Genomic DNA, 27,464 nt, shown 5'->3' on the forward strand with positions numbered 1-27,464 from the left:
CTGTTGAAAATGTTAATCTTTACAACAGTATAACAAAGAAATGGAATAATTTGGTCAAAACTAATTTCTTAAGATCACATCTAAACTCCCTATTTATGACTAAGCTAAGTACATATAGGAAATGTATAGCATGTTGTAACTCAGTGAATAACTTATACAATATAATACAACATGTATAGATAGTTGGCACTGCAGCCTTTGAAGTGTATATTTCTTAATCTAACATAACATAGCTATATTCTTGCAGTTTCTGTGTGTCAAACCGTTTATTTGAGTTGTATTCTGCATAATTCTAAGGGGAGAGGTAATTTAAATAAGGCAAGGAGAGGACATGGCCAATTGGCCATGCTGGCAGGGGCTGATGGGATTTGTAGTCCATGAACATCTGGAGAGCTGAGGTTGCAGACCCCTGCACTAGGCAATAGGATGGACCACTCAGCAAACATTTAAAAACCCCAGCAAACTGCCTTCCTCAGTGCATACCACCATAACACAGTAAGCACAAGACCATCATTTGGCATTCTTAGAGCACTCAACAAATCCCAGGTGCCAGGACACTATGATGCCTAGAAATTTTATTGTCATACCTAATGTTTTCAGCAGTGATTTTATTATAGTATCTCTTAGTGATCCTCAGGAGAAGTTCCAACTGTGTACCAGTTGTAGGGCTATGTAGAGGCATAACAGAAATAGAGACAGTGAGCATAATGGTTAATAGTTGAAACAGTGAATATGCACAGAATCTCAGCAGAGGTGAGAAGCAATGATTGCTATCTAAATAGTCTTTCAGGTGGAGGTGCCAATTGGCCTGGATAAAAATGTCCTATCCCTTTAATAGAGGCTTAATTGGGTGTTATTTACTGATCGATATTAGTTACCTTCATGACATTAAAAGCTTCAGCTGCCCATTTCTAAAAAGCAAGCCTCAATTAAAGGTAAAAGACATTTTTATCCAGGCTAGTCTGCAATCTACTTTCATTCCTTGGGTCCTATCTCTCCTTCCCTGCCCCGCCATTTGTTGGTGCTCCTAGCGAGACCTCCCCGTCTGCTTGGCACCACTTGGAGGGTGAGGTGGGGAAAGTGGCAGGAAAATCAGTGTCATGCTATCAGCAGGTATCAAAAAGTGACATCACTGCACCAGCCCAATGCTCTGGAATTCACCATCAGCGCCATGGTTTTACCACAGTTTGGGGTGAATCCTAGAGTGTTGCAGCAGTTCAGTAACGTTCCTTCCGGCTGTTTGCTGGATATGATATTATGCTTTTGGCGTGAAATCATTTTCCCCACCCCCTTTCTTGTTCCGTCGTTAGGTGCTTGTATGTGCTATGTGTCCACATTTAAATTCACCTGTTGTGATCATAAAGGAGTCTGTGCAGGGAGCACCTGTGGAATTATGTGTGCCAAGACTCTGATACTGCAATGAAAAAAGGGCAGTGACAATTTGGCCAGAAGTGTCAATAAATGAAGTCGAATGCCTGGTGCCCACCCAGAAGGGTGGCTGGGATTCCCTAAATCTTCACTTGGTGGATGCACTCAGTTTTGAAGACAAGGACGTTCCCCTGTTTTGCACAGTGTATACTTACCTTTGTCTCTCATGCATACAAAATTGGTGGATTGTTTTCCTGCCAGTCTGACAGCTTCAGTGAGAGAGGTGTTTTTTAATTACTTATTTAAATTTACATCATATTCATATAGTTATCTGTCAGAGTGAATTAGACGTTTAAAATGTTAATTTTTATTTCTCTTTTTTAAAACCTTCCAGCGTCTCTTTCCCATTATTCAACCGATGTGTTCCACAAAATGATGAATGCTATTCCCAGTTTGCACCTGTTTTAATAGACGTGGTTAATGAAGTGGATATTTTTCATCGTGTTCTGAGTGGAATAATGGCAGGAAGAGAAACTGTAATAGGATTGTGTGTCCTTGCACTCTGTAAGTCAGCAGCTGTTTTTATTTTATATAGTATAAATGCAACCTTCTGTTAAAGAACTAGTGGGTTGCCTTTTTCATTTTGAATATGATGTTGATTTCTCCTTATTTGCTGCATCACCAGACATATTATGTAATTGTTCTTTCTATAAGAGTTGCTTCCTGTTATAGACAGCAATCAAAATTTGTAGGGAACATCTCAGTAAGAATAGATTTTTCAGTAATGAGATTAGTTACAGATTTCTACATTGATCAAATGCAACAGTATAGGAAGGATTTTAAAAATCTGGTGAAATGGAGAAAAAAAACAGAATTATTCACAAAAATCATGAAATTATGTTAGCAAAAATAAATACAAAAGTCAAGAAACAAAAGGCCCATTAAAAGCTGTAAAAAGTGTTTTTCTGCACATACTAAAGTGAGTAAAATATTTTTTTCCCTTCTGGCAACAATTTCTCTCCTCTCTTTTGATGCTGCTATGCCAAGTCCTCAGATTGTGAAGGCAATTTTTTGGGTGGAGGGAGAGTTACTTTGATAGGGAAGGGGCCATTGACATGCACACATTTGGATTCTGGGTCGTATCATAACAATGTGTGTCAGCACAATAAAATGGATATTTACGAGTATATAATAAAGGCAACATTCCAACACACAGAGGAAATATATTCCATCACAGGCAATAAATTAGGAGTAATGAGAATAATAATACTCTCCCGTACCTCTTGGTATAGAACTGGGTGAGTAGTTTTCTGTTTACCTACTTCCAAAGCAAGGCTACTGCACTCATGTGTGAGACTTTATGAGTAGTTGAGCTGGGTGCTCCCCATCTAGTTTTAGAGTTTAGTATTGTGATGCTGTAGTGCTGTAGGGAGGGATTACCTACCCGTTTCACATAGTTCCTTACCCAGTGCTGCTAATTTCATTTAATAGTACAGTGGGGAAGCATAATGAATTTGGCTGTATAAATGAACAAGAAACAAATGGTGAAGTGGATCACAATGAAAAACTGAGTATGTGGAAACGCTTGCTAGTAGCATTTCACTGAGGGGGCGGGGGCGGGGAGCAGAGAACTGGTCAAAAGACCACTTCTTTCATATATCAACAGCAGATTTAAAATTTGGCAGTGAAATTGGTTAGAATTATTGAAGTAAAAAGCTTGATCAAAATGCAATGGTGTGACTTCTTCTGACCCATTGATTGCCACGGTATTTCAGCAACTGTGAAAAATAGCAACCATTACATTTAGGTAAAAGGTAAAGGTAGTCCACTGTTCGGGCACTAGCTCGTTATGGACCCATTTACTAGGCAGACTATGTTTACATGGTAGTTTGCCATTGTCTTCTTCAGTCATCTATATTTTACCCTAGCAAGCTGGGTAATCATTTTACCAGCCTTCGAATGTTGGAAGGTTTAGTCAACCTTGAGCCAAAATGTCTAGACAGAACTAAAATTCACACATGGGCAGCTTGATGAATGAGGATGTAATCCGATGCACACTTACCTGGAAGTAAGCACCACCTACTTCTGTGTAGGCATGCATATGATTGCACCTTTTTCTAGTCACCTCTGGTGGTGGTGGTGGTGGAGGAGGAGGAGGAGGAGGAGGAGGAGGAGGAGGAGGAAAATGCCTTCAAGTCGCAGCTGACTTATAGTGACTCTGGACGCGTTTCAAGGCAAGAGATTTCAGAGGTGGTTTGCTATTGCCTGCCCCTGTGTAGCAACTTTCCTGGTCATCTCCTAGGCAAACACTAGCCAGCGCTGACCTTGCTAATAGTCAACTAGTGTGCTGAACTATTTTTTTTAATTGCAGCCTTCTCTATAATAGTGATGCTGATCTTCAGATTCATCAGCATACTTCTGATCCACATTTTTCTTACACTGGTTGTGTTTGGATTATTGTGTAAGTATGTATTTAGTAAGACTCAGATGTGCCATATGTATATTCTGTGTAGATGGTTTCTCAGTTCTTTCATTCTGGCAGCAGTCCCTGCAAAAGTCTCTGAACCCCTCCCCCCCCCATATGAATTTGCATATGTTCATGTACCTTAGCCTTAGCTGCTAAGACTAATTGAATTAGTTGAACTAATTCGTTATGAGGGTCAGATATGACATAAAAGTGACTTAGTTGGGCGGGGGGGGGCTGCCTTGGCTGGTGAGCCCCCAGCAGGCTGGACAGCCCAGATAAGCACTGGGGTAGGTTGTCAACATTCAGATGGGTGTGGCTACCTCAGCAGGCTTACGAACTCAGATCGGTACTGGGGGGATGGCTTGCCAGATCAGATTGGGAGCAAGGGTAGGTGGCTGCCTAAGTGGGGAAGCCTGTAGGTTTGCCAGCCCAGAATGGCACGGGAGGAAGTGATTGGCACTGGGGAGGATGGCTGCCTCAGCTGGTGAGCCCAGAGCAGGCTCGTCAGCCCATATTGGCACTTGGGGGGGGGGGGCTCCAGTTCAGATTGGGAGCAGTGGGGATAGCTGTCTCGGACTTGCGAGCCTGCAGCGGGCCTGTAAGCCCAGAATGTCACTGCATGGAGGTGGTTGGCAGTGGGGAGGGGGTGGCTATCTCTGCTGATAAGCCTGCAGCAAGCTCACCGGCCTAGACTTACACTGAGGGCAAGAGTGGTTCAGCAGATCAGGAGCAAGGAGAGGTTTGTCCCTCAAGGAGCCAGATTTGGCCCCCAGGCTGCATGTTTGACACCCCTATACTGCTTTAAAAAGAAGCTCTGTTAGGTATCCATCAACAGCTTATCCTGAACATACATTGTCATGCATTTCAGTAATATCAGTGCTCATATGAAAGTAAAGTAAGAGTCAAAATATACACTGTCAACAATATACTGTCAAGTAAGAATCAATAATATACACAATATACACTAATTTATTAATATACAATGTAATGTGCAGATATTTGGATTATTCTCTACACAGATTGCAACCAATGTACAATATTGTATTTTTAGTTTACTGTGTATGCTTTGTACAATTCTGTGACTTTAAAACTACACATGAATTGCAACTCAGAGTTTGTTGATAAGACTGCTCAGTCTGTGTAAATAACAATAAACATTCCTTACCATTCTGTGTTTGTTCCAGTTGTATCGGGAATTATGTGGTGGTTGTACTGTAATTATACCAATGAGCCCAGCATAGAACTAGAAACTGAGAAAGAAAATATGAAATTATTATTGGGATTTTCAATTCTATCTACAATTGTAACGGTAAAGTACTTCGTTAAACAATCGTTTGCACTTTGTAGGCAGTATGATAGACGGGACACTGATAGAAATGTTTGATAAAGTGGAAGGCTACAAAGAAACCTTCCACTACAAAGAAGCCACAAAAACAGTAAATTTCTGTTTTTGTTTGTGGTAGCATCTCACGCATCTCACGTTTGTGGTAGCATCTCATACCCTCGGGGGAGGGCGGTATACAAGCTTAATAAGTAAATAAAATAAATAAATGTGTTACTGACAAACTGCAACCACTGCTTGTTATGACCAGGCATGGATCAATGGCCTCTTCAGAATGCATAGGTGGCTCAGTTTTTGCACCAGTGAACTGCCTCAGTTTTTGCACCAGTGAACTGCCAGTGCTGTGACTGCTACTTATTGGTGGTGATGGGCAGATACACCATTCTTCTTCTTTCAGCTGATGTGGGGCTGTAAGAATGCCATGACCCAGCATTCTCTATTGCCAGCACAAGGTGGCAGCAAATGTGCTTGGAAAGGCTGTGATTTCCCTTTGGAGAGGCAGCTGCCTTAATAATTCTGCATGTTTACGCTACTGTTTGCAGTACAAAGTTAAAAGTAGAAGCACAGAACCCTTCTTTTGCAAGACCAGGGTTTCTCTGAACAAAGTATGTGTCCCAGTATTATCCATCTACTGTATTCATAACTCTGAAGGATATTTCCTACCTGTACTTATGCTTCTTCCTTGTTCTTGTAGCTGTTCTTGTTAAGGTGAATGGCAAAACTCAAAAGAAGAAGCTGCTCAGTGAAGAATTTAATTGCTCATTGAGCTTTTGCAAAACATATCTAAAGTATATCTAATAGTCAACACAAATGATAGTAATTCTTCAGTACAAAAGAATGCTTTTAAAAGAGATGTTGCAATCTGCACGTATTCCCTATGCCAGATTGCTGACTTGATAAATAGAAACATTTTAATGAATTTTCTTCTTTCTTTTCCACAGGTTGTACTACTATTACTGATACTGATACTGAGAAAGAGGATTGGGAGGACAATACATCTCTTTCAAGTTGTCAGTAAAATAATCAGCAATATTCCTTCACTTCTTTTTCAGCCTCTTTGGACTTTTATGATACTTATTTTCTTCTGGGTGTACTGGGTTGCTGTGTTACTTAGCTTAGGAACTGCAGGTTAGTAGTTTTTGTTTCCTATAACTTCAGGTGATAAACTATTCATATATTTGTTTGCTCTGTTACTAGATAAATTATAATGTTCTTTCTACTGGTCAAAATATGTTGTTATACTTCTTTGTAGTCCAAGTGGTCTGTTCATTACTGATGATATGTACATTAGTAGAGATTGGCCGATCCAGCTATGAAATTCAATCATGTTGAGACACAAAAAATAGTGCTGCATGTATTGAATTTTTGTAGCCTGAAAGACCTCAGAGACCTGTTTTTTGGTGTGCTCAGAATACAGGGTGAGGATATCACCCACAAAGGAGTGCTGGGTTGATCTTTATTTGATTAAAGTAGTAAGAACAGGGATTTTTTTCCAGTCCTCCTTAGTATATGTCTGGATCCGCATGGCTCTATTTTTATCTGTTTTTATATCTGTTTTCTCTTTTGATGTACTACACTTGGCCTCAGGATTAAAGCAAATGTTACTTGACAAAATTGTCTTTATCTTGGTAAGGGCTGGTGCTTTCCCCAAGCCACCCAAGTCGCTTACACAGGAGGCAGCAGGCATAGGGTACACCTGTGCTGCCACTTGGCTCTAAACTAAGCATTGGCTTGATAGTAGCTGCCAGCATGTGCGGGGGGGGGGGGGGGGCAATTTACTTGGGGTACCAAAAATACCTTGACGTGGCCACAATCTAAATCATATCTGTTTATATATATATAAGACCAGGCATATTGGCAATGACTCACTTTTTATAGAGCTGTGCAGGTTGTGCTGGCACGAGCCTGTGCAAGGTGTATTGGTGTTGATGCACCGTTTTCTAGAGCCTATTGTATTTTGTCGCACAGTGGGCTCTATTGCTAATTGAAGGAAATTTTCTTTATTGTGTGAGGAGGACTATTAGTGGCAAAACTGGTGAAACAGTACAGTATGGTTGTGTGCATGCTGTTTGTTTCTTGGATGCATACAATATTTTTATTGAGTATATCTGATGTTTCCATGACTCAGTTAATATTTCTGCTGATGTTATCATTATTTGTGTTTTAGTTATTGTATATCCACACAATTTTTTAGCCTTGTGTTGTTTTTTGATGGAAATTGTTTGAGTGCAGTTATGTATCAACACAATTTTTGACGTTTAATAAGCAAGCTATGACTACTTCTGTGTGATATTCCTTGATTTCTGTTGTTATTTTGGTGTCAGTTGTTCTGATTATCATTTACTTATCCAGTTAATGTTTGCGTCATTTAAATATACAAATTATAATTTCCAATATGTAGAGTCTGTGGTGGTTACTAATAGTTCCTGGCAAGTGGTTATCAGGTTTATTCTAGACTCTATTGAAGTTATTATGTTTATAGCAGATTAGCTTGAAGTAGTTTCTGTAAAACTAATCATGGGTTGTGCATTACCAAAAGACACTTGTGAATCACCACGAGGCGCAGTTGCTGCCGGGGATGGGGAAGAGCGAGGCCAGTGACGACCCCCCCCCATTAAAGGAGGGGCGGAAGGGAGAAGGACCCATGCTAGAGAAGGGTGAGCGTCACCAGGAGAAAGGAGGGGCAAGCGGGACTATAAAGCGGCTTCCCCTCCTTTGTCCCGGGCCATGTGCTCGTCGGCTTTAATTTCCACAAGGAAATGTTTCTAAGATAGGTCACAGAGCTGCTGTTCAGTCAAATCAAATAATTGCAATTCTCCTTGTAAGTCAAAATTTGTACCTACAAAATTTGTCAAAATTGTACCTACAAAATGTGAATGGGCTTGAGACAAAAATTGAAATGACTACATTAAGAAGAGTTCTACTGTTGATTCATCCCTGGGCACATGTATGCGACATTCCACTAATGTCCCATGATGCAGTTGTGTCAAATTCCATTTTCCAGTAGGTTTTTGGACAGAAGTTTTTTCCACCTTGGCCTGTGTTTTACATGACTTATCTAAAAGCCAAGCCTAGAATTAAAAAAAAACTGTGGCAAGGATATAACTCTTATGTGTGAGCTTCTAAAAAACAATAAGAAATGTGATTTAAATCAAACTTGAATTTAGTACAGAAAAGATGAGGACAGGGGGATTTCCAGGAAGATGGAAGGAGGAAATAGTATCATAGACCCCTTCCACACACGCAAAATAATGCGTTTTCAAACCTCTTTCACAACTGTTTGCAAGTGGATTTTGCCATTCTGCACAGCTTCAAAGAGCATTGAAAGCAGTTTGAAAGTGCATTATTCTGCGTGTGCGGAATGAGGCTATGAGAAGGGGGAATACGAGGATGTGAGATGCTTGTCCACAAGTCCTCAGTTTTTCCAGAGAGAGGCTACTATGGACAGGAATCAAGGGGCAGCTGAAGAAGGGGAGGGACATAAATTTGGTTGGCTGGTTACCAACCTCAGAAAAATGTAAGGCTGAGCCAATCTTGAGCTGGCTACCTGAAATTGACTTCTGTTGGGACTGAGCTTAGATCATAAGCAGAACTGTGACTGAAATACTGTATACACAATCCATTATGTGCCAGAAGGGAAGCTTGTTTTAAATTGGTCCACTCTAATTTTGAGCCTTTTAGTTCCTAATGTTGTTGTGTGTGTGTTTATGTCTCTGTGTGTGGTTATAGATCCAATTATATATGCACATTGTTCTATGGATAGTGAAAGATGTTATTCTATCCATCCACATTGATCTCAAAGCTATATTTAAATAATTCTTGAATTGAGACAGAATGCTTGTTATTATATAGAATTCACATATTCACGGAAAAGAGGTGGGGGTGAGATGTATAGACAACTTGAAACTACTTAAGGCAATATAGCTGAAAATCTGGCGCCACTAATGATACCTTCCTGTGTCACAAGTCAAAATTGGCTACTTGAAATCTATTAAAAAGCACCTATTAGAGTGTATGGAAAGTCTGTATTTTCCCACTAAGCAAATAGAATAGCTAAAAGATTGATATTGACCAGATTATTCCTTAAGTCTTCATCAAAAGCCTCCAGTTGTCTGATATTAATATTCCTGACTTTTGTATCCTGCTAAACAAATCACAAGCATATAATCACAGCAAGCTAGCAGAAGCATACTACAGTCTATATATTATTTTCTGCCAAATTTCTGCCAAAATTCTGTGTAAACATGGAACCATGGCAAAAAGTCCCAAACAAACTGATATAACTGATGTATTGCATTTTTAAAAGAATGCAGTTCAAGTATATCTGAGCAAACATACTGCAGTATTAGGTACTGATGTGAGGAAACAATTCCCACTCCCTGCCCTTGGAGCGAAAACTCACTTATTGTGAGCAAGAGTGTCCTTGTCTTGAAGGTTATCTTTTCTCCTCTGTAGACGAAAGCAAGTTCCCAAAGACTGTGTACATTCACTTGGAATGTCATTTCTCCTTCAACTCACCCTCCCCTGCAACATTAGAAGTGAAAAACCTGAGGTGTTACACATATTTAATTCTGCAGTCAGAGCTGCACTTAGGCAGGGTAGGAGTAATTAGCCCTCAGTTTTGTTGAAATCTCTCTACCGGCTGCCTTGTGTGTCTCTTGCTCTCTTTTATCTTGCAGGTGTATTCAGATAGAAGTCTCGTCAGATTGAATAACCTAACTTCTTCAATATTTACTAGTCAATAAAAGCTTATGTTTTGAAGCATATATGTAGGTTATCCTGATCTTGTCAGATCTCAGAAGCTAAGCAGGGTTGACCCTGGCTAGCATTTGAATGGAAGACCTCCAAAGAATACCAGGGTGGTGATGTGTAGGCAGGCAAAGGGAAACGCCTCTTGCCTTGAAAACCCTGCTAGGGATTGCCATAAGTCAGATTCCTGGGTGCTACTGGAAGTTCCCTGTTCTCGCTTCAAGCTGGATTCAGCCATATGAATGGGGAATAAAATATCAGACAAACTTCATGTCCTGAGTTTTGATAGACATATGTAAAGATGTTTCCTTTCCAGACTTCCTGGTAGTCAGTACATCTTGTTCTTCCTGTGTATTAACTTACATTTTTTATCGAATTTTGAAACACTTCAAACATTTTGTGGTACAGTTTAGGTCCTGTTTTATGGCCTACAATTTCACTTTTCTTGATCATGTGGAAGTATTCTAACAGTTCAGAGATCCTTGCAAGTCAGTAAATCAGCTCTAAGCCCATTTGCTAAATTTAATTTAAATTTAATTCTTTGATTTATAAACTCCTTGCCCACAACAATCAGGGCTCTACTTTGCACCAAATGTGCAGAACAATAAACTGAGTACAAGAGGAACTGAGCCATATGTACAGTGGTTGAATTATTGAAGTATTTTCCATACTATTTTTGCTTATTTGAATAATGATATATTTTTATTGTTGTCTTGATTTTACAGGTAATGCTGTAGCTGGTTCAAGAGGCCAAGTGGAATACAAAATCCTGTTTGGCATTCGCTATATGTGGTGGTATCACCTAGTTGGCCTAATATGGACAAGTGAATTCGTTCTTGCTTGTCAGCAGATGACTGTTTCTGGGGCAGTAGTTACCTGCTTCTTCAATAGGTATGTGTAACATTTACCTTTTCCCTAAGTTTTTGTATTCATATTCAGTCTATCACTGGGCTTTTCTAAGTCTCTGAATACTTGAAATGTAGGTGCTCAGCTATTCCAAGAATGTGAGAAGTGAACTATGAGATGTTAGTGTAGCAGAGTGACAAAGAGACTGATCTGAAAACCAGAAGTTCACATTTCAAGTGTTGTCTCCCTTTTAAATACACATGCAGCCACATCCCGGGGCGGGGGGGGGAAGGGCTTGAGGGAGTGGTGAGGCCTTGTGCTGGCGCATTTGTCCTCCCTAGTGAACTTTCCCTGGTGGAGGAGGCAGATCTGCCATTGCAAAACCCAGAAGTCTGGACTGCAGGGTGGGCAGCCAGGGCATTCCTGGGGGTGGAGCCAACTCAGCACCCCAGTCTTCAGACTCCCATAAACCCTATGGAGGGCTTTCTGATGGTGGGAGGGTGTTTGCTTTTTTCTCCCTGCGCTGCCTGAAATCCCTCTTGGAGGCAAGGCGGGGTCGGGGGATGGGTGCAGTGATGCCGCATTCCACTGACAGAGGCTTTGGATGGAGTGCTAAGCGACTCTAGGTAAGTAGTCTCTTAAAATCCAGGAGTGATAATGGGCATTATTCTACTACTCTGTGTATAGATGGTGTAGTTGTCCTGTGTTTCTCTCCATTGCTACATCTCTGCCTGGCCCTTGGAGGGCTGGGTCTTGTTATGGTGAGACCTGAGTAGAGGAACAGTTGCATGAGGTGGGGAGTGAAGTGAGGTGGGACAAGGAGGTGCAGCTCTACTGGTGAAAAAGAGGTAGTTTTATCTCCTTGTCCACTTCACTTCAACCTTACAGTGTTCCTCTGCATGGATCCTTCAACCCTGGGAGTGATCTTTTTGGAGTTCAGAGATCTATAGTGATAGAAAGGAATGTGTGATAACTTCATAGACCTTCTGTACACAGATGGTAGGTTGATGAGGGGCTTGGCCAACAGGTTCCTGTTGCTCTGAGTAACCTGGCAGCCTGGGCAGCAGAACAGTTGGAGGGTTCTTCTCCAGCCTTGTCTTAGGCCAGCAATCAATCCTTAAAGTGGTACCCAGGTGGTAGAGGGCTGTAGACAGTGCAAATGTGTTACACATATATTGGGAAAACTCACCTGACTAGACCTTTGTTCACTCAGGGAATGCTAAGTAGGGAGAAAAACCTCTTGATTTCCCTCTCATGTGCTTTTGCCAGTAGAAAGAGTGGTGGGCTGGAAGCACGTTCTTCTCCTCACAGCAATTTCTTGCAGCACTGAGCAAATGAATGCTTTTCCAGGTGAGTTTCCCCAGGTTATGTCCTCCAGTCACATGCCCACAACTCTACATGTCTAGGGTATATTATGTAGTTTGGCCCTACATATATCTAGCTATAGCAAGAGTCTCATTTTAGACATTTTGCCACATTTCCTCTGTGCTTCTTCATTAAGCTCCCTGTTCTCTAATCCAATTAGTATGGGTATTATCGCCATGGAGCTTATTTAGCACGCTAGGAATCTCTGTGTTAACAATGTAGAATGCGTGAGATCTAACAGGCAACATGTCTGAAGATACACACTTAAAAAGAGTTGATGAAAGAACCACTAAAGTTACACCACTAACATATACAGTACAATGATATAGAACAGAGAGGTTCACATTGTATGTGTTCTCTTTCTCTATTAGTAGGTTTTCCACTAAGCCTGATAAAGCTTTACTTCTGAGGGGATTATACTATAGCCAAACCTGCATGAAATGAAAGAGAAATGCTGCCCATTTGTGGTTTATTTCATGGAGGCATTCCAAGATCTGAATGACCCTCCCCAAATATTTTACTTGACAAAAACACCGTAATTCCTACTGCATTCAGCCAGCAAGAAAAGGGTATACCTGATTAAGACACAAGAGAGTTTGCCTACACCTATTACTATTTAATATGTTAAAACCAGTTCAGTCCAGAAGCTTGGGGGGCAGAGGGGAGAAGAGATACAACTATAAATGTTTGCTACTTTGTTAAAAGACCACTTTAATTTTTATGATTATGTATTACTTTAGTTACAGTCAACAGTTACAGACCACTTTTATGCTCTGTGCATTTTGCACATATTTTGGCATGAATGACAATATAAGGCAGACAATATAAGACAGGAATCTTTAGCATATGTACATTTCTGATGCTGGAGGGATATGTATATTCATCCAGTCTGACGCTGATGGAGCTGATTTAGTTCTTACCAGCAACCAGTGACTTTAGAGTTAATCTCACCAAGACTCTCGCACACTGACAAACATGCCTTCTTTCCCCACCCCATCCCTTTCTGCTGGGGGAGGAGCTTCTGGAATAGCATTATACCTCCAGCATTTCTTTGCACATCTCAGATCTGACTCTCCCAGGTTGCAGTTGATTACCCTTTTTTTTGTGCTCCATATCATTCTGTTCACATCAATGATGCTTTTGCAGTGGTGCATGATAAGTGTTTGTGTTGCAAAGGGAAGCATGCATCCCTGTAGCGTTGATCTATTTTCTAGCATTTGCTTGGTCAGGTCAGAGAAGTGGTTAAACCAAATCTGTAAAGTAATATCCCGAGTATAAAAAGGCCAAACAAGAATGTTATTCCCATTCTTTGTAGCAGTGGTGCCATGCCACAAGAGCTTTGTTTACTGTGCTTCACACAGAGCCTTTCCTTTCAGCTAGTAAGCAGTTACAGGAAATAGAAGAGCCTTTACCTCAGCAAACCTGCTTCCTCACTCCACAAAACAATCCATTAGGCGCTCTGAAGCCTCTCCATAAGCAGAATTAAAAGTGGGGAGGGCAGGGAGTTGTTTCAGCTGGAATAGCTTTGCTGGGACATCTGTTTGACCTGGAAAAATTACTACCCAAGTGCTTTGCTGTCTTTCATTTCAGATGAAAGATGCATTCCTTAGAGGCCTTAATAACCTAATAAAAGAAACAGTGGTTAATATAATAGTTAGTCTTTCATGACTTGCAGAAATTAGGACTCGGTATCCTGAAAATTGACTCTTTAAAAAAAATTGTTCTTGTAACTTTATCAAAGTTCTATATTGTAGTGTCAGAGGAAGGAACCATTTCTTCTTAGAAATATTGGAGAGTTTAATAGAGTGGCAGTGTAGTCCAGTAAACAAGTGCCTGGTTATGTATCAAAATTTCATCTCAGCAGGGTTGCCAGCTGGCCTGGAGAAAAATATCCTTTTCCATTATTAGAGGCTTAATGGGAATTGCCAGTTAAGGTATTTACCTCAATGAAAAGCTTCAGGGGTCCTTTTCTACTCATTAAGCCCCCGTTGAAAGATGAGGACATTTCCCCCCAGACCAGTTGGCAACCATGCACTTCAGACATGTATTCACTGGGTAACTGTGGGCAAGTCTCCGTTTTCTGCATGTCCTTGATGAGGAATAGCGTTATCGAAGTCATCACAGGATTAGAAGTATGCTCATGAATTTGAGGTTTTTTAAAAAAATTATGCAAGCAAATTTCCAGTAAGTGTTGTGTTGTGAGGGCAGATTAATCGAGTTTTATATCCACAGGATTCACAGGTCCATGCTAGATTGATGATGGCATCTCAGCATGCAAGAATTCTGCTCAGAAAGCTTCTGTTGTAACTGTAAGAACAACAACAGCAGGGATACATTCTTCTTTGCTGAACTTGCACTGGTCCTCAGTAGTTCTGCTTCCAGCTGGTCTGAGGGAGCCAGCTAAATCTTACCTCATAGAATAACCATGTGATAGTGCTAGGAAACTTACTGAAGAAATGCTCCAGTTCCAATTCAGTCTCCAAAGTTACATTAAAACTCTAACAAGGATAAAGGCTAAAGGCACAAGTGGCACTTCTGTTTTTCTAAAGCAATATGTTCTTCTTCTAAAATTTCACAATTTTGATTTAGAGGGGTTTCTGTATCGTCCTATTTCCTGACTCTTCATAGCTGCCCCTGTAAATGATCCCCGTCCCACTGAAAAGTTTGTTGGAAGCTTATCCAAACATTTTTCAAAACGTACAGTTCTTCTTTAATGAATACTCATTAGCTAACCTGGTACAAGGAGAAAATTCTCCCTTTACCATGGATGATTAATAAAAGGAATGCTACTTGCCTCTTCCCCTGCTTGGTCTTTTTTGTTTTACATTTTGCAATCCTATTTTCTCCAAGTTTGACAAAAAGTTTCACATGTAACCATTAAAAAAACACATTTTGATTAACCTAAATTCAAACTTAGATACAAATCCTTTTCTGTCAAGTAAGAATGATATCTTTAGGAAAGTATGTCAGAGTTCTTGTTTTACATAGAAATGCGGCATTTATCCCTTAACTGTTCCCCTGGTCAAAAGAACCGAAATGAATGCATGCTATTTTCTTGGTATTTCCTATTGAAAATAGTATGGTGTATGCATGTATAAATACAGCTTTATAGCCATTACTATGGAATGGTTGTAGGGATTGTAATGTAGTCATGCCAAGGCTAAGTTCCTACCTAGGTGAAGATTTAATAAAAACATACTTGCAGGATCTCTGGTCTTACTCAGCCTGCTGTTCTTAATTTCTTGCACAGTAGCTCCTTCTTTTGTTAAATCTGAGCCAGAGAATGCTTGAAAATAAAAAAATAAACAATTTAAATGTGTCATTTAATTACATATTGAAATAAGATCTGAGCTGAAATGTATGGAAATTTATTGAAACTTGAATGCATATAATAGTTAAATAAATCTTATTAGCTTCCTTATTTGGAGTTTATTTTATTCTGATTTAATTGGAAATATTTTAAACTATCATTGTAAGTCATCCTGAACTATAAGAAAAGGCCGGATATAAGGCCGGATATAAATGTTTTAATAAATGAATGAATCTTGTTACGTTTTAAATCCATCGTAGCTCACAGAAATCTTGTTAGGTTTTAAATCCAGTATGGAAGAAATAGGTCTCTTCATAATACAGGCCCTTTTCGCAAAACCAAAATAAAATGTTTTGAGAAAGGAAATAAAAAAGTTTCCTCCAAGCAATTCTGCACAGTTTTTAAACCAAAACATTTTGCACAAGTTTTATTTCAGCCTCAAAATGTTTATTTGAATCCTCCAAACTAGCAGTTTTTTTCCATAAAACATTTTAAAAACATTTCCTACTGGTCTGTGTGGAGAAATAGGAAACGTTTTATTTCTGCTGCCTGAAATACGCCCCTTTCTAGGAGAAATAGAATTTATAAGATAGTGATAAAGTCAAGATTAATTCAGTTAATGTGGAATAAGAAACTTGGTGTTGCATATTGCAAATATCAGAGTACCTTTTCCATTCTGTTTTTGTGGTCTTTCATCCTTTTCCATGTTTTCTGGGGTATACATGGGCCCTTTCTGCATAAGCCCCTGAAAACGGTTTGTAAACATTTTCAAAAGACCCCATTTGTCCACACTCACCCCCTTGAAAAAGCTTCTTTGCTGCCAATTTGTGGTCATTCCATTTTTTAAAAAACTTAGAAGCTTCAAAGCCTCATCCTACAATTCTCTAGGAGTCATGTCTACTGAAAAAAAAATGATGCAAATACAGTGCAAGACTGCCAGTGCAAGCTCAGAAAATGGAGCTGATAAGGACGTCCAGGGACTACAGAGAGTCATGGGAAAGGATTTTTTTTAATTGCACAGCAAGCGAAAAAGTTTTCAAAATGTTTTAAAAAAAGAATTGCAAGGGTAGGGAACAACATGCAAATAAAAAGTTTTCAGGTAGGAAATAAAACCGTTTGGGCCAAAAATCATGTGGAACTCCATGAAGGAAACATTTTATTTCCTGCCTGGAAACGTTTTATTTGTGTGGTGCAGAAAGGGCCATGGTTTTCACTAGAAAGATCAGGTTTGTATATAGAAAAGAAGTTGCTGTATCAGGATGAAGGGGATAAGAAATTGCTGTATCAGGATGAATGGGTAGAATGAAGTATCCATATCTCTCCAGAGAAGATGATCTTTTCCCATTTGGGGAATCCCCTAAAAGCGTTAAAAGATAAACTCCTGCCAAACCTTTGACTATACAAAAGTCCATAGTTTTGCAGAGCATTTTGTGTTTAGCAGTGCCCCTAAATGCATAGTGGAACTTTTATACTAGGGTGCATGCATGGCAATAACTGAGATTTATATCCATTGAGTAGTATAAGTAATGGACTTCATTCAGTTTAACTCTGAAGTCTGTAGAAGTGGAGTAATGTCAGGCCTTAGGAGGATTTCAGGAAGGACTTAACAGCTATGCTATGCTGTGCTTGCATTTTATTTTCTATGTAATTGTACATGTTTTATTTTTTATTCTAGAAATAAGAGTAAACCACCAAGTCATCCGGTCTTATCTTCCATATCAATTCTTTTTTGTTATCATCTGGGAACAGTTGTGAAAGGTTCCTTTTTAATCACAGTAGTGAGAATCCCAAGGATTATTCTACTGTCTATTTATAACATCCTGAAAGAAAAGGTAGGCATGTACATTTGTTTTTGAACACCATAGCATAGCAATTAAGCAATTAAGTGCAAGACAGTAATATTTCAGCAAGAGGTAAGTATGGGGGTGTGTGGCGAGGGCATTCTGGGGTGGGGCGGGGCATTCCAGGGTGGAAAGGGGGTGGAGGACACACCGGTGCACCGGGCGCTTTCCCCCCTTGCTATGCCTCTGGATTAGCCCCTCCCCCTAATAAAAAATCTACAGGAAAAACCTGCAGGAAAAACAGGTGAGGGGCAAGGAGTGAGCTGAGAAAATATCACCAATGAGGAAGTGCAGGGAAGGCAGCAAGGCTTGGGAAATGTCTTTAAAGGGACCGCATAGGCAAATGAAGCCAATTTGAAAACATTTCAACTAAAGACTCATTTTAAAAGGGTATTAATTTAAAACATTTTGAGGTTGCAAATAAAATGTTTGGAGGTAAAAACAATGTGGAACTCCACAAAGGAAGTGGTTTATTTCCTGCCTCAAAACGTTTTAAAGGGTCTGTTCAGAAAGGGCCCCTGTCTTCAAACTCTGATTAGTTATGGGCAGAGAGGTTCTGATTGGCTATTAGGGGAAAAATTACAATAGGAGTTGTGCAACAGTGGACTCAGTTACCAAGGGAAGTTGTGAGCCAACCTCACTGGTGGTCTTTAAGCAGCAGCTGAACAAACATTTTTCTGGGATGCTTTAGGTTGATCCTGCATTGAGTAAGGACTTGGTCTAGATGACCTGTATGACCCATTCCATCTCTGTGATTCTATGAGTTTTTAATTCAGGGACACAGAATGGCTGGGGAATCTTTTCCAAACAGTTTTTCTCTACTTAAAGAAACATTCATAGCCATTAAAGAATATTGATGTTCTTTCGGCAAAGGCCCATCTATGTTAAGTTCCAGTTATTGGGGAAGACACTAGCTTCAGATGCTCACATTCAGATGTTATGACTGACCGGGATTAGTAGGAGACCTCTGCATCCATTTTTAGCAGGCCACAAAGATAACTGGCACAGGGAGATGGAGAGAAGATGCACGCAAGCCCAAAAATAAATGAAATCCCTGGCTGCAATGAGTAAACTTAGATTTCTTTGTGTAGTGTCTAAATGCAGCCAAAGACAATAAGAAGCTCCTGGGAGCTCTGGAGCTGCCACATACTGCAGAAGCTAAATCATCTGAGTAGTTTACATCATCATTTAGTTCAAATCAAAGTTCAGGTCTGCTTTTCGCAACTTGGTCAAGTTCTTCAGCTTCAAGTTCTGCACAGTGTGTTCTTCAGTGCCAACATTTAGCTTTCAACTCCTGATTTCAAGCATTTTTGTGCAGTGTTATCCTTAAGGTTTTGAATGTTTGGTTAATGTATTTGGTGGCCTACTCATCTGCATATTGTAAATATAAGAGTTTCTCTGACTTTATAAAAGGTAGCCTTTATTTTCAATTTGCAAATTATGCAAAATTTGATCAGCATAGGAAGCTTACAGGATAATGTTGCAGCGTTTGGATCAAACCAGTACTGTTTCACTTAAAATTTTGGTAATTTTATTTTGTGGGTAAGATTTCCAAGGCCTCTTTTGCTGTTCTTGTCTCTCCAGTCCTCTGAATTCCAGGGCAAAGCTTGAGAAGAAAGTTCCTGAAAAGGAAGGAAATCTAATATTCCATTCAGTCTCTGAGACTTTCTAACAAAAATATTCCAAGGGTATTACATGTTTCATACTACTTGGTTCATGCTCCTTTGTGTACTGTGTAATGGGGCTACAAGTCTGGCTGCTGAAAAATCTTTTTCTGGGGCAACCCCCCTTCCCAAAATCTTGAAGACAGAAGACAAAAATATCACCTGTATTTTTTTAAAAAAAGATGGAAGTTTGTTTTCGTGGCCTCTATGCAGTCCCACATTGGGACTGTGCGTGTGGGTTGTGGTCCAATCAGACATTGATTGGAGCCTAATGTTTATAGCATTAATTCTTTCTTTTTCACTAGAGTTTGAGTCAATAATAGCATACTGGTAAGACTGTACCAAAATTGATCACTTTATTTCAAGAAAACTTTCAGGAGTGTTGAAAAGTGAAATTGTAGGAATACATTTGACATGGGTGCTGTGTGGTTTCCGGGCTGTATGGCCGTGTTCTAGCAGCATTCTCTCCTGACGTTTCGCCTGCATCTTCGACAATAAAGCCTTCGACAATACAATACATTTGACAGTTTTTCAGTAGTACTTGCATACATGTATCTCTTGGAGGAGGGGGTTGCCTTTCTTGCTTTTTTTCCTCTCATTTCCTCTCAGTATGAATGTTACTTAACCTTAGGTGTGCAGCTGCATCATCCTAAGTGAACTTCTAGGGAGAGAATATTCCACGAATGGGGCATTACCATACACCTACCCGCAAGCTTGACAAACATATCTTAGTATCGGATCAGGCAGTCTTTCACAGTGGTCCTGGAATATTTAGGATTTTAAAAGTAAGAACATTTTTATGTCTGTTGAAGCTTCCATGAGTCTTCAGAGTATGTCCCGTGTACACTGAATCACATTAATTGAATCTGGATGGCATCCAGGAATGGATTACAGCCAGATCTTTCTTTTAAAAAAATGGTTACAACTTGTTATACCAAGTGAAGCTGCTAAGAGGCAGAGTGCGCCATGGAGGGAATCTATCCAGATGTAGGACTAGATAAAACACCACCTCTAAGCTTTGAACCTGGTACTTCAGGGAGAGGGATCCGGTTTTATTTGAATTAAGGTTCATTTATTACAACACATGAATTTAATATTCCAGCTTTATGCATATTTTTCTGACTGTGGTACTTTCTTTCAGGAAAATACATATGCAAAGTGCATGTTCAAATGCTGTTCTTGCTGTTTCTGGTGCCTTGAAAGAGGACTAAGATGCTTAAATCAGGTATGTTATATCAAATGATAGATTGGATGGATGGATGGATGGATGGATGGATGGATGGATGGATGGATGGATGGATGGATGGATGGATGGATGGATGGATGGATGGATGGATGGATGGATGGATTTTGGATGGGAAAGAGTGTGTCAAGGAGATTCTTGCTAAGAACATTTTAGCATAAGGTATGATTATGAGCAGTGATTTCAAAGCTCAGATAGTTTGGAGCACCTAAGAAGCTTTGGAATTGTATTTTTCAAACAGTAGCCTTTTATGTCTTAGAAAAACCATATGAAATAGCATGAGGGTGTTTTGTTTAAAGAAAAAGCGTCGTATTGCAGTGAATTAGCAAAGTAAATGATAGAATTACGAGTGAGTTCTGTAGAACTTTTTTAGATAATAAATGAATTTATACTAAATATAGGAACAGCAAATGCTGTCTGGGCAGTGGTGTATCTTCCCAAGGGCATGGGGTAACCCATGTCCCCAAGTGCAGCAAATTTGGTAATGTGGGGGATGCAAAATTGGCCCCCCATGTGACCAGAGAGTCGGGCCAAGGAAGGTGGAAGTCTGACAAGGCACGGATCCTCGTCAGACTTTGGCTGCCCCAGCCCCGCCCATGTCATCCTCTTTGATGACGTGGGTGGGGCCGAGGGAGGCGGAAGTCTGATGAGCCTCCATGATGAGACTCCATGACATGCGGGGCTGAGGCAGAGAGGGTGAAGTCTGAGGAGGCTTCATGCCTCATCAGACTTCGCCCTCCCTCAGCCCCACCCACGTTGTTCTAGGGCCAAGGCAGGGAGGACGAAGTCTGAGAAGGCTCTGTGCCTCGTCAGACTTCAACCTACCTCGGTGCCGCCCACATTATCCCATGGCTGAGGCAGGGAGGACAAAATCTGAGGAGGCTCCATGCTTTGTCAGACTTCGGCCTCGTCCATGACGCTTGGGGCCAAGGGAGGAGGAAGTCTGACTGGGCACGAAGCCTCTCCCTCAGCCCGGCAGCAGGGACTACCACTTAAGAGCGTCTTGCGGTCCTTTAGGGCTACAGCCAGCTGGAATTTATTTTATGCGCTGGGTGATGTTTTGCTTCTGTATGCCCCTCCACCACGTCCTGGAGTGTCTAGCACGATCTATCTGTGCCTGTGTGTCTGCCTCTCCTCTTTTGCTGGAAGAAGAAAGGAGAGATCTTTCCAGAAAATCATGTGATTCAGCAGTTAACTCTTGCTTGCTTGAATGAATCAGGCACTGTAAAAATAAATGCTTGAAAGAGTAAGAACTACCATCAGAGCAATATTTCGAGTGTCCCTAAAAGTAATTATGGAATCCCAGCCAAGAGACACAATTCCAGTTCATTAATACTGAATTTATATGAAGCCACTGGTCTCAGATGGAGAGACAAAACTCCAGCTATATCAGAGCCATTCATCAAGAGAAGCGGGGACCATTGCAGTTTAGATCCTGTGAAACTCCTTTGCTGGATTGGGGTAGTTAATTGTAATGTAAGTCCAGTATATACTGCCAAATGTATTTGCCTCCCTTTTCTCCTCAATTTGTCATAAAAATAAGTGCTGTGTATATTTATGCATGTTTGATTGTTTTTAATTTAATGTTGCCATAGAATACAATGCTCTGAATACTTCAGTTGTAAGGAAAAGTCTGGCTCCTTTAGAGGAAGGGGGTCATTGGATCCAGCCTTTTGTTTTCATGTATTGTGTTTGCTCCGATACGGTTTTCTATTCTACTTAAAATAATCTGTGCCTTGTTGTAATTAAATACAAATAAGTCTGACAGAAGTGGTGACCCAAAGATAAGCTAAGATCATATTCTTTCTCCAGGAACAAAGGGCTTGAAATTTCTCTGAGTGTCATTAGGAGGGAGAATACGGGACCCACAGCTGTGAGCTTCCCCTTAATATAAATCTGCAGATCAATAGCTAGGCTTTAGTGTCAAGGGGAGCTCATAAGCCACTCTGCAAGATTAAATTATTCATACTTTGGAACATTTTTGCATGTTTGTTCTAAAAGCTGTATTACTTTGTTTAAGGTTTTGACTTGAATATCTGGTGTTGTGATTGTACTGAAAGAAATAATGGAGTTAAGAGAATTTAGTAGGATGCTCAATGTGGTTGCAGATGGTATCAGAGTAATAATGGGAATTTAAATGATTTGACTCAGAGACTTCCTGATTCTATTGGAACTATAGGCTGTTGCAGTCTCCTGTGAATGTGGGTGCATTTGCAGAAATATGAAACATGCTGGGCCTTTCTCTTACAGTGACCAGATCATGGTGGCGCTATAAAACTGATAGTAAGAAGATCCAAGAAGGTAGTACTAGTCTGCTCTTAGCTGGACGTTGTGTAGTTGTATTAGATTTAGACAGTCCCAGTTTGAGAGATTGTACTTCTGAACCCACCCTGCCATCTTTTACTGCTGCAGGCAGGCTACCTATGTTGAGCACTGTGGGTCACAGCTCTCATATAATCCAGTTTCTTTAATCTGTACAATATTTCTTTGTGGTCTGGCATAATCTTGCTACACTCTTAGGTACCTGGTACAAGTTCTGTGTGCAACATTATGACCAGACAAACTTCAAGTATGAGTTGAGGCTAGAATACAATGGCTGACCAGCTTATTTTTGGCTTCTTATTAAAAGAAGCTTCTGTTGCTATGGCACTCCTCTTTACACTGAACTCATTTTTAATAGTGAGTCCTACAAGGAAGAACTCAATTCAGCTGCTACACAAAGTAGCAATTATTCTCCTCCAGCAGAGAACTTTAGGGCTTGGGTGTGTGCCAGGGGGCTTCTCTCATGAAGCTAACAGGTCAGTTTTTCCAAGACCCTTGACATTCATTTTGTCCTGTGAAGAATGCTTTTTCTGCATACTTTCCTCATCCACTGTGCTATTTTGAAATATGTAAACAATTTCATCCTTTATTTATCTCTGAGAAATATGTCTCTGGTTCCCAAGCTTTTGATTACAAATTTTATTATAAGGGGAAATGTTTTTATAAAGGGGAAGCTGACTGATTGGAGAGGCTAAAGTGCCCCATCCATTCACCTAAGAGGGAGGAGCTTGGGCAGTGCTGATTAACTCAACGTTCCGGATAATCAACTGCCAGTTTACAAAACTTTTATTGAAGTTTGCTTCTGAATTATCTGAACGCAGTCTGGACAAAACTAAACATATAAAGAATGATATAGACACATGGGCTTCATCTGGATAGGTTTTTCTTGTAGTGAGTGGTGCCAATATTTATAGTTCAAGAGATTAGACTATTTTGTGTGTCAGGATGACATTAACATAAATTATTCATTTGTCTAAACCAGTAGTGCTTGGCAGCTCATAGAGAGCCACAGTAGTTAACCAAAAGAATCACATGACTTCTGAATGTGCTGTGCACCAGCACACCAAGTACACACGTGCAGTATTTTTAAATATATAACTCTCCCAAACTTTTTAATTGCCAGAGAGGGTGGACTCTCATTTCCATCCTTGGCTGAGAGACACGTGCCCCTTCTGCACAGCACCGGGAGAGCAGGCGGGATAAAGTAACCCGCTCTACTGTTGTCCCATTTTCATGCCTCCGTGCAGGCAGCAAACAGAGCCTGCAGAAGCAATGCGGGCTGCCATCCCGCCTTCACGCGGAGGTGCGTCTTTTAAAAAAACCCTCACCTCTCATGCTGCATAGCTGCACAGGGAGGACTTTTAAAAACTGGGAAGCAAGCACTTCCTGGGGCCGCCGATAGAAAGCATGAGCAGCCGGTACCTCCATGATAAGCTGACTAATCACTGGTATGCACGATTCCTGCAGGAATAACCAGTGGGGGAGTAGATGTTCAGGGCAATACCAGCTTCCTAAGCTTTAGGGGCGGGAGCTCTGGGAAGTTCCCCCATGAAAAAGGTTTTTCCCCATCTCCAGACTGGGTTTATTGGCCCATACGGAAGGGGCCTCAGAGCTTCCTTAACTTCTAGCCCTTGTGGTGGCTTGTGTTTGAAGGTGGGAACCACTTGCAATGGCGTTGCTCACTTTTCTGGAACATGGAGCTCCAGACAATGCTAGTGACCCATGGAAAACAGAGTTCAGAAGACCCTTGTGTGACTCCTGAGCCACTGAGTATTACTAGTCTAAACATATGAATTTTGCAGTTGTTTTCAGGCTTGGGGGATCTTGGCTTGAGGTTTGTCGTTCCAATCAGAATTACCTTTTGAAATATTTGAATATTGTCTTTACCTTCTTAATGACTGAATGTGTAGTTTTTGAATGCAGAAATTGGAAGTATTGGGATCTTGCAAATTTATGTGTTTTGTTTTCTAGCTATTTAGCTGCTTGTATTAATATTCATGTGGGAGATAGATTTGTCTGGAAAATGTCATTGACAAGAAAAAGGATATTTATGTTAATAGCATTTGTGATTCTAGCTCCAGAGGTGTAGCTCCAAGGGGACAGGGGGGTGCACGATGCATGGGCGCGTACCCCTGTGGGGGTGTGGTGGGGGCGGAGGACGCACTGGGCACTTTCCCCCCTTGCTACGCTTCTGTCTAGCTCTGTTTGTGAAGCCAAGTATGTGGCCTCTGTTTATTCTTGTCTGTACTTTTTGAAGTGCCTTATGCTCGCAAAGGTCTGTTAGTTTCAGTGGCCTTTTTCAGTTATACCAGCTCAGCACTCTGGAATAGGATATTAGTTTGCTATATGCAAAATGCAAGTAAAAGTATGTAAATAGTTCTTGGAGTGTTAAATCTGTCAGGACTCAGAATATCCTGTTGAAATTTGTAGATGGAAAATGCTAACAACTTTTGGTAGTGTTTATATACTCTAACAATGTATAAAATATTCTAAGAGTAGCCCCAAGAAAAATAAGTTATTTATGTTGTAATTATTGGGTAGGCAGTATGCAGTGGCTAAACTTCTTTACTAAGAAGCTGATGATCAACACAAAAGATCTGCAGTAATTTTTCACTAAGCAATATTCTTGGTCTTCTGTTATTTATGTACTACCTAGAATGTTACAATTAATTGTTTATATTAATTCTCACAGTCTGAGGAGTCACAGCTTTGGTACTTCCAAGTTACTTCTCTCTCAGAAAAAGGCATGTAATAGTTATTTACTTGATTATTTTGTATCAATAAAAATTGCAGAGTCGTGCAGCTTTGATTGTGGCAGGAGATCTCAGACCAGTCTATACTAACACTCCTAACTTTGCTATGAATTATGCTGATTTTGTACATTCTCTTCATTTTTTTTGTTGATGTTCAAACCTTTCTAGGCTTAGGAACAAAGCAGAAATCTGGGACATAAATCTGGGACAATCTGCATGATGCAATTCAGCAGATGCTGAGATTCCTCCCCCCTCCCCTCCCCCCAGTTCCCCTCCCCCCAGCATTCTAATCCCCAAATAAATATTGTGACTCTATAGACTTTTTTTTTCAAAATAACTTTTGCATATTGCTAATTTGATTAAGTTTGCCAGAGTCAGCTGGCTTTGTAAATAGTTAATGAATGGTATAATCTTTTTTAGTTCCTTAAATAAAGCACAACAGATAATATACAGAGTTCTGCAAGAAATAATTGTATTCCTCTTCTGTTTACATATTTTTGTCTAACTCAATTATTTAGAAATACAAGATACTAACCATAAAAATGGATAGGAGGACCAGGGTTTTTCAGGACTTTGTGGTTACAAACCATATTAAAGAAACAGTTTCAGTAAAGGAGTGTGTGAGTGAAGTGGCGTCAAGTCACAGCTGACATATAGGTTATGCTGAAAAGTAGGTTCAAAGATTATGCATTTGTCTCTTCTGTGGTGACCAAATTGCATTGAATGCAGCCAGTATTTACTTTCAATCTCATCTAATTCTTCCTCTTATTGTAGCTCCCATCCCCCATGGATTTTGTACATGCAGGTCCAATAATGTTCAACATGGCCTTGTCAAGTGACCAGAGGGAACCCTTCCTTTGTCACCAGTGAAAAAGCTGGTTGGAACCAATCTTTAACCTAACATGCTTGAAACTAAATTTTGAGACTTGTTTAACCATTAAAATCTAGATTAAAGTTTTTAATCTTACTTTTCACCTGTTTCCCTGTTCTTTGTTTTATAACCTGTGTACATTCTCTTTCAGAATGCATATACAGCAACAGCCATAAATGGGACAAGTTTTTGTACCTCAGCCAAAGATGCAGTCGTTATTTTAGCAAAGGGGTCAAGTAATACCATGGCAATCAACTGCTTTGGTGATTTTATCATCTTTCTAGGAAAGGTAAGTGAGCTTCCTTCATTTACTTACTCTTATTTCACTGCTTGTCAATTAAAATAAATTCTCTCAATCAATATCTGTATGAGAATGATGTCAAACAGCCACATTCTCCTCTCATAAGAATTAAAATGTCCCTTTATTCCAAACTGCACAATTCAGTAGAATATATGGAAGGTAACTGTAACATGCAGAAGTGATAGAGTCATGTCAAACTGACATTTACCTTTGAGCAAATGAGGATGTATTAGGGGAATATTATGCTTCTTTCTTCCAACAATGCACATCTAAGGGCCAGTGAAGGTGTGGTTTATGATTAACATCTCATATTGTTCTTTTAAAAGTAGTTACCAATCCTACATGGCTACTTGGAACATTAGGGAAGTGTTGAAGGTGAGGGAGTGTTTTTCATGCTGCTTCCCTGATTTACATCCACCCTCCTCAGGAAAGAGCAAGTAGATTTGCCAGGAGGGGTTAGTCTGCATTTTTTCCCCTCTGTGGAACTGATTACAGCTTTGGGAGGATGTATTACATTGAGGAAATGGCACAGGAGGAAAACCCTTTCCCACAATGCTGCTTTTCCAATCTTCAAGGCAGCAATTTTGGATGCTTAGTAGTTTTTTTTAGAAGTAGGAGATCCTGATTACCAGCTTTATGAATATGGTCTTGTTTATCCATAATTTGGACAAAGAATAACAAAAATAAATAAAAAGAATGATGAGTAGTAATTAACTTGAACCTCTTTGTGTTGTGAGCAGAAGGAAGGAATTAGACAAGTGCGAAACTTGCTGGAGGGGGATTCCATCTCCCTCTTATCAGGGTGGGGAGGGATCCCACAGCTAGACCCTGATCTCTGTGTTGGGGATGAGCCTGGCAATCCCTGGAGCAGCCTGAGGCCTCCACCGTAGTGTTGGTGCAGCCTGGGAGCTTCTACAGGGATCTGCCTTCCCCACTCCCTGGCCTGGCAGCTGATCTCAGCTCTTGGTGGCAGCCATCATTTATTTATTTATTTATTCATTCATTCATTCATTCATTCATTC

General features: G+C 40.3%; 1 protein-coding gene across 4 annotated transcripts in view; it reads left to right on the forward strand.

Moving 5' to 3' along the window:
- Positions 1-27,464, forward strand: part of SLC44A3 (solute carrier family 44 member 3) — a 47,239-nt gene that overhangs the window by 13,214 nt on the left and 6,561 nt on the right. For all 4 annotated transcript variants that reach the window (XM_048496224.1, XM_048496221.1, XM_048496225.1 and 1 more), the window contains exons 6-13: positions 1,763-1,932; positions 3,740-3,829; positions 5,020-5,144; positions 6,119-6,305; positions 10,652-10,817; positions 17,123-17,279; positions 20,094-20,177; positions 26,293-26,430. In XM_048496224.1, coding sequence (XP_048352181.1) covers positions 1,763-1,932; positions 3,740-3,829; positions 5,020-5,144; positions 6,119-6,305; positions 10,652-10,817; positions 17,123-17,279; positions 20,094-20,177; positions 26,293-26,430 — 1,117 coding nt within the window. The remainder of the gene's footprint in view (positions 1-1,762; positions 1,933-3,739; positions 3,830-5,019; positions 5,145-6,118; positions 6,306-10,651; positions 10,818-17,122; positions 17,280-20,093; positions 20,178-26,292; positions 26,431-27,464) is intronic.

The sequence above is a fragment of the Sphaerodactylus townsendi genome, linkage group LG05 (genome assembly GCF_021028975.2).
Source record: "Sphaerodactylus townsendi isolate TG3544 linkage group LG05, MPM_Stown_v2.3, whole genome shotgun sequence".
Classification (NCBI taxonomy): domain Eukaryota; kingdom Metazoa; phylum Chordata; class Lepidosauria; order Squamata; family Sphaerodactylidae; genus Sphaerodactylus; species Sphaerodactylus townsendi.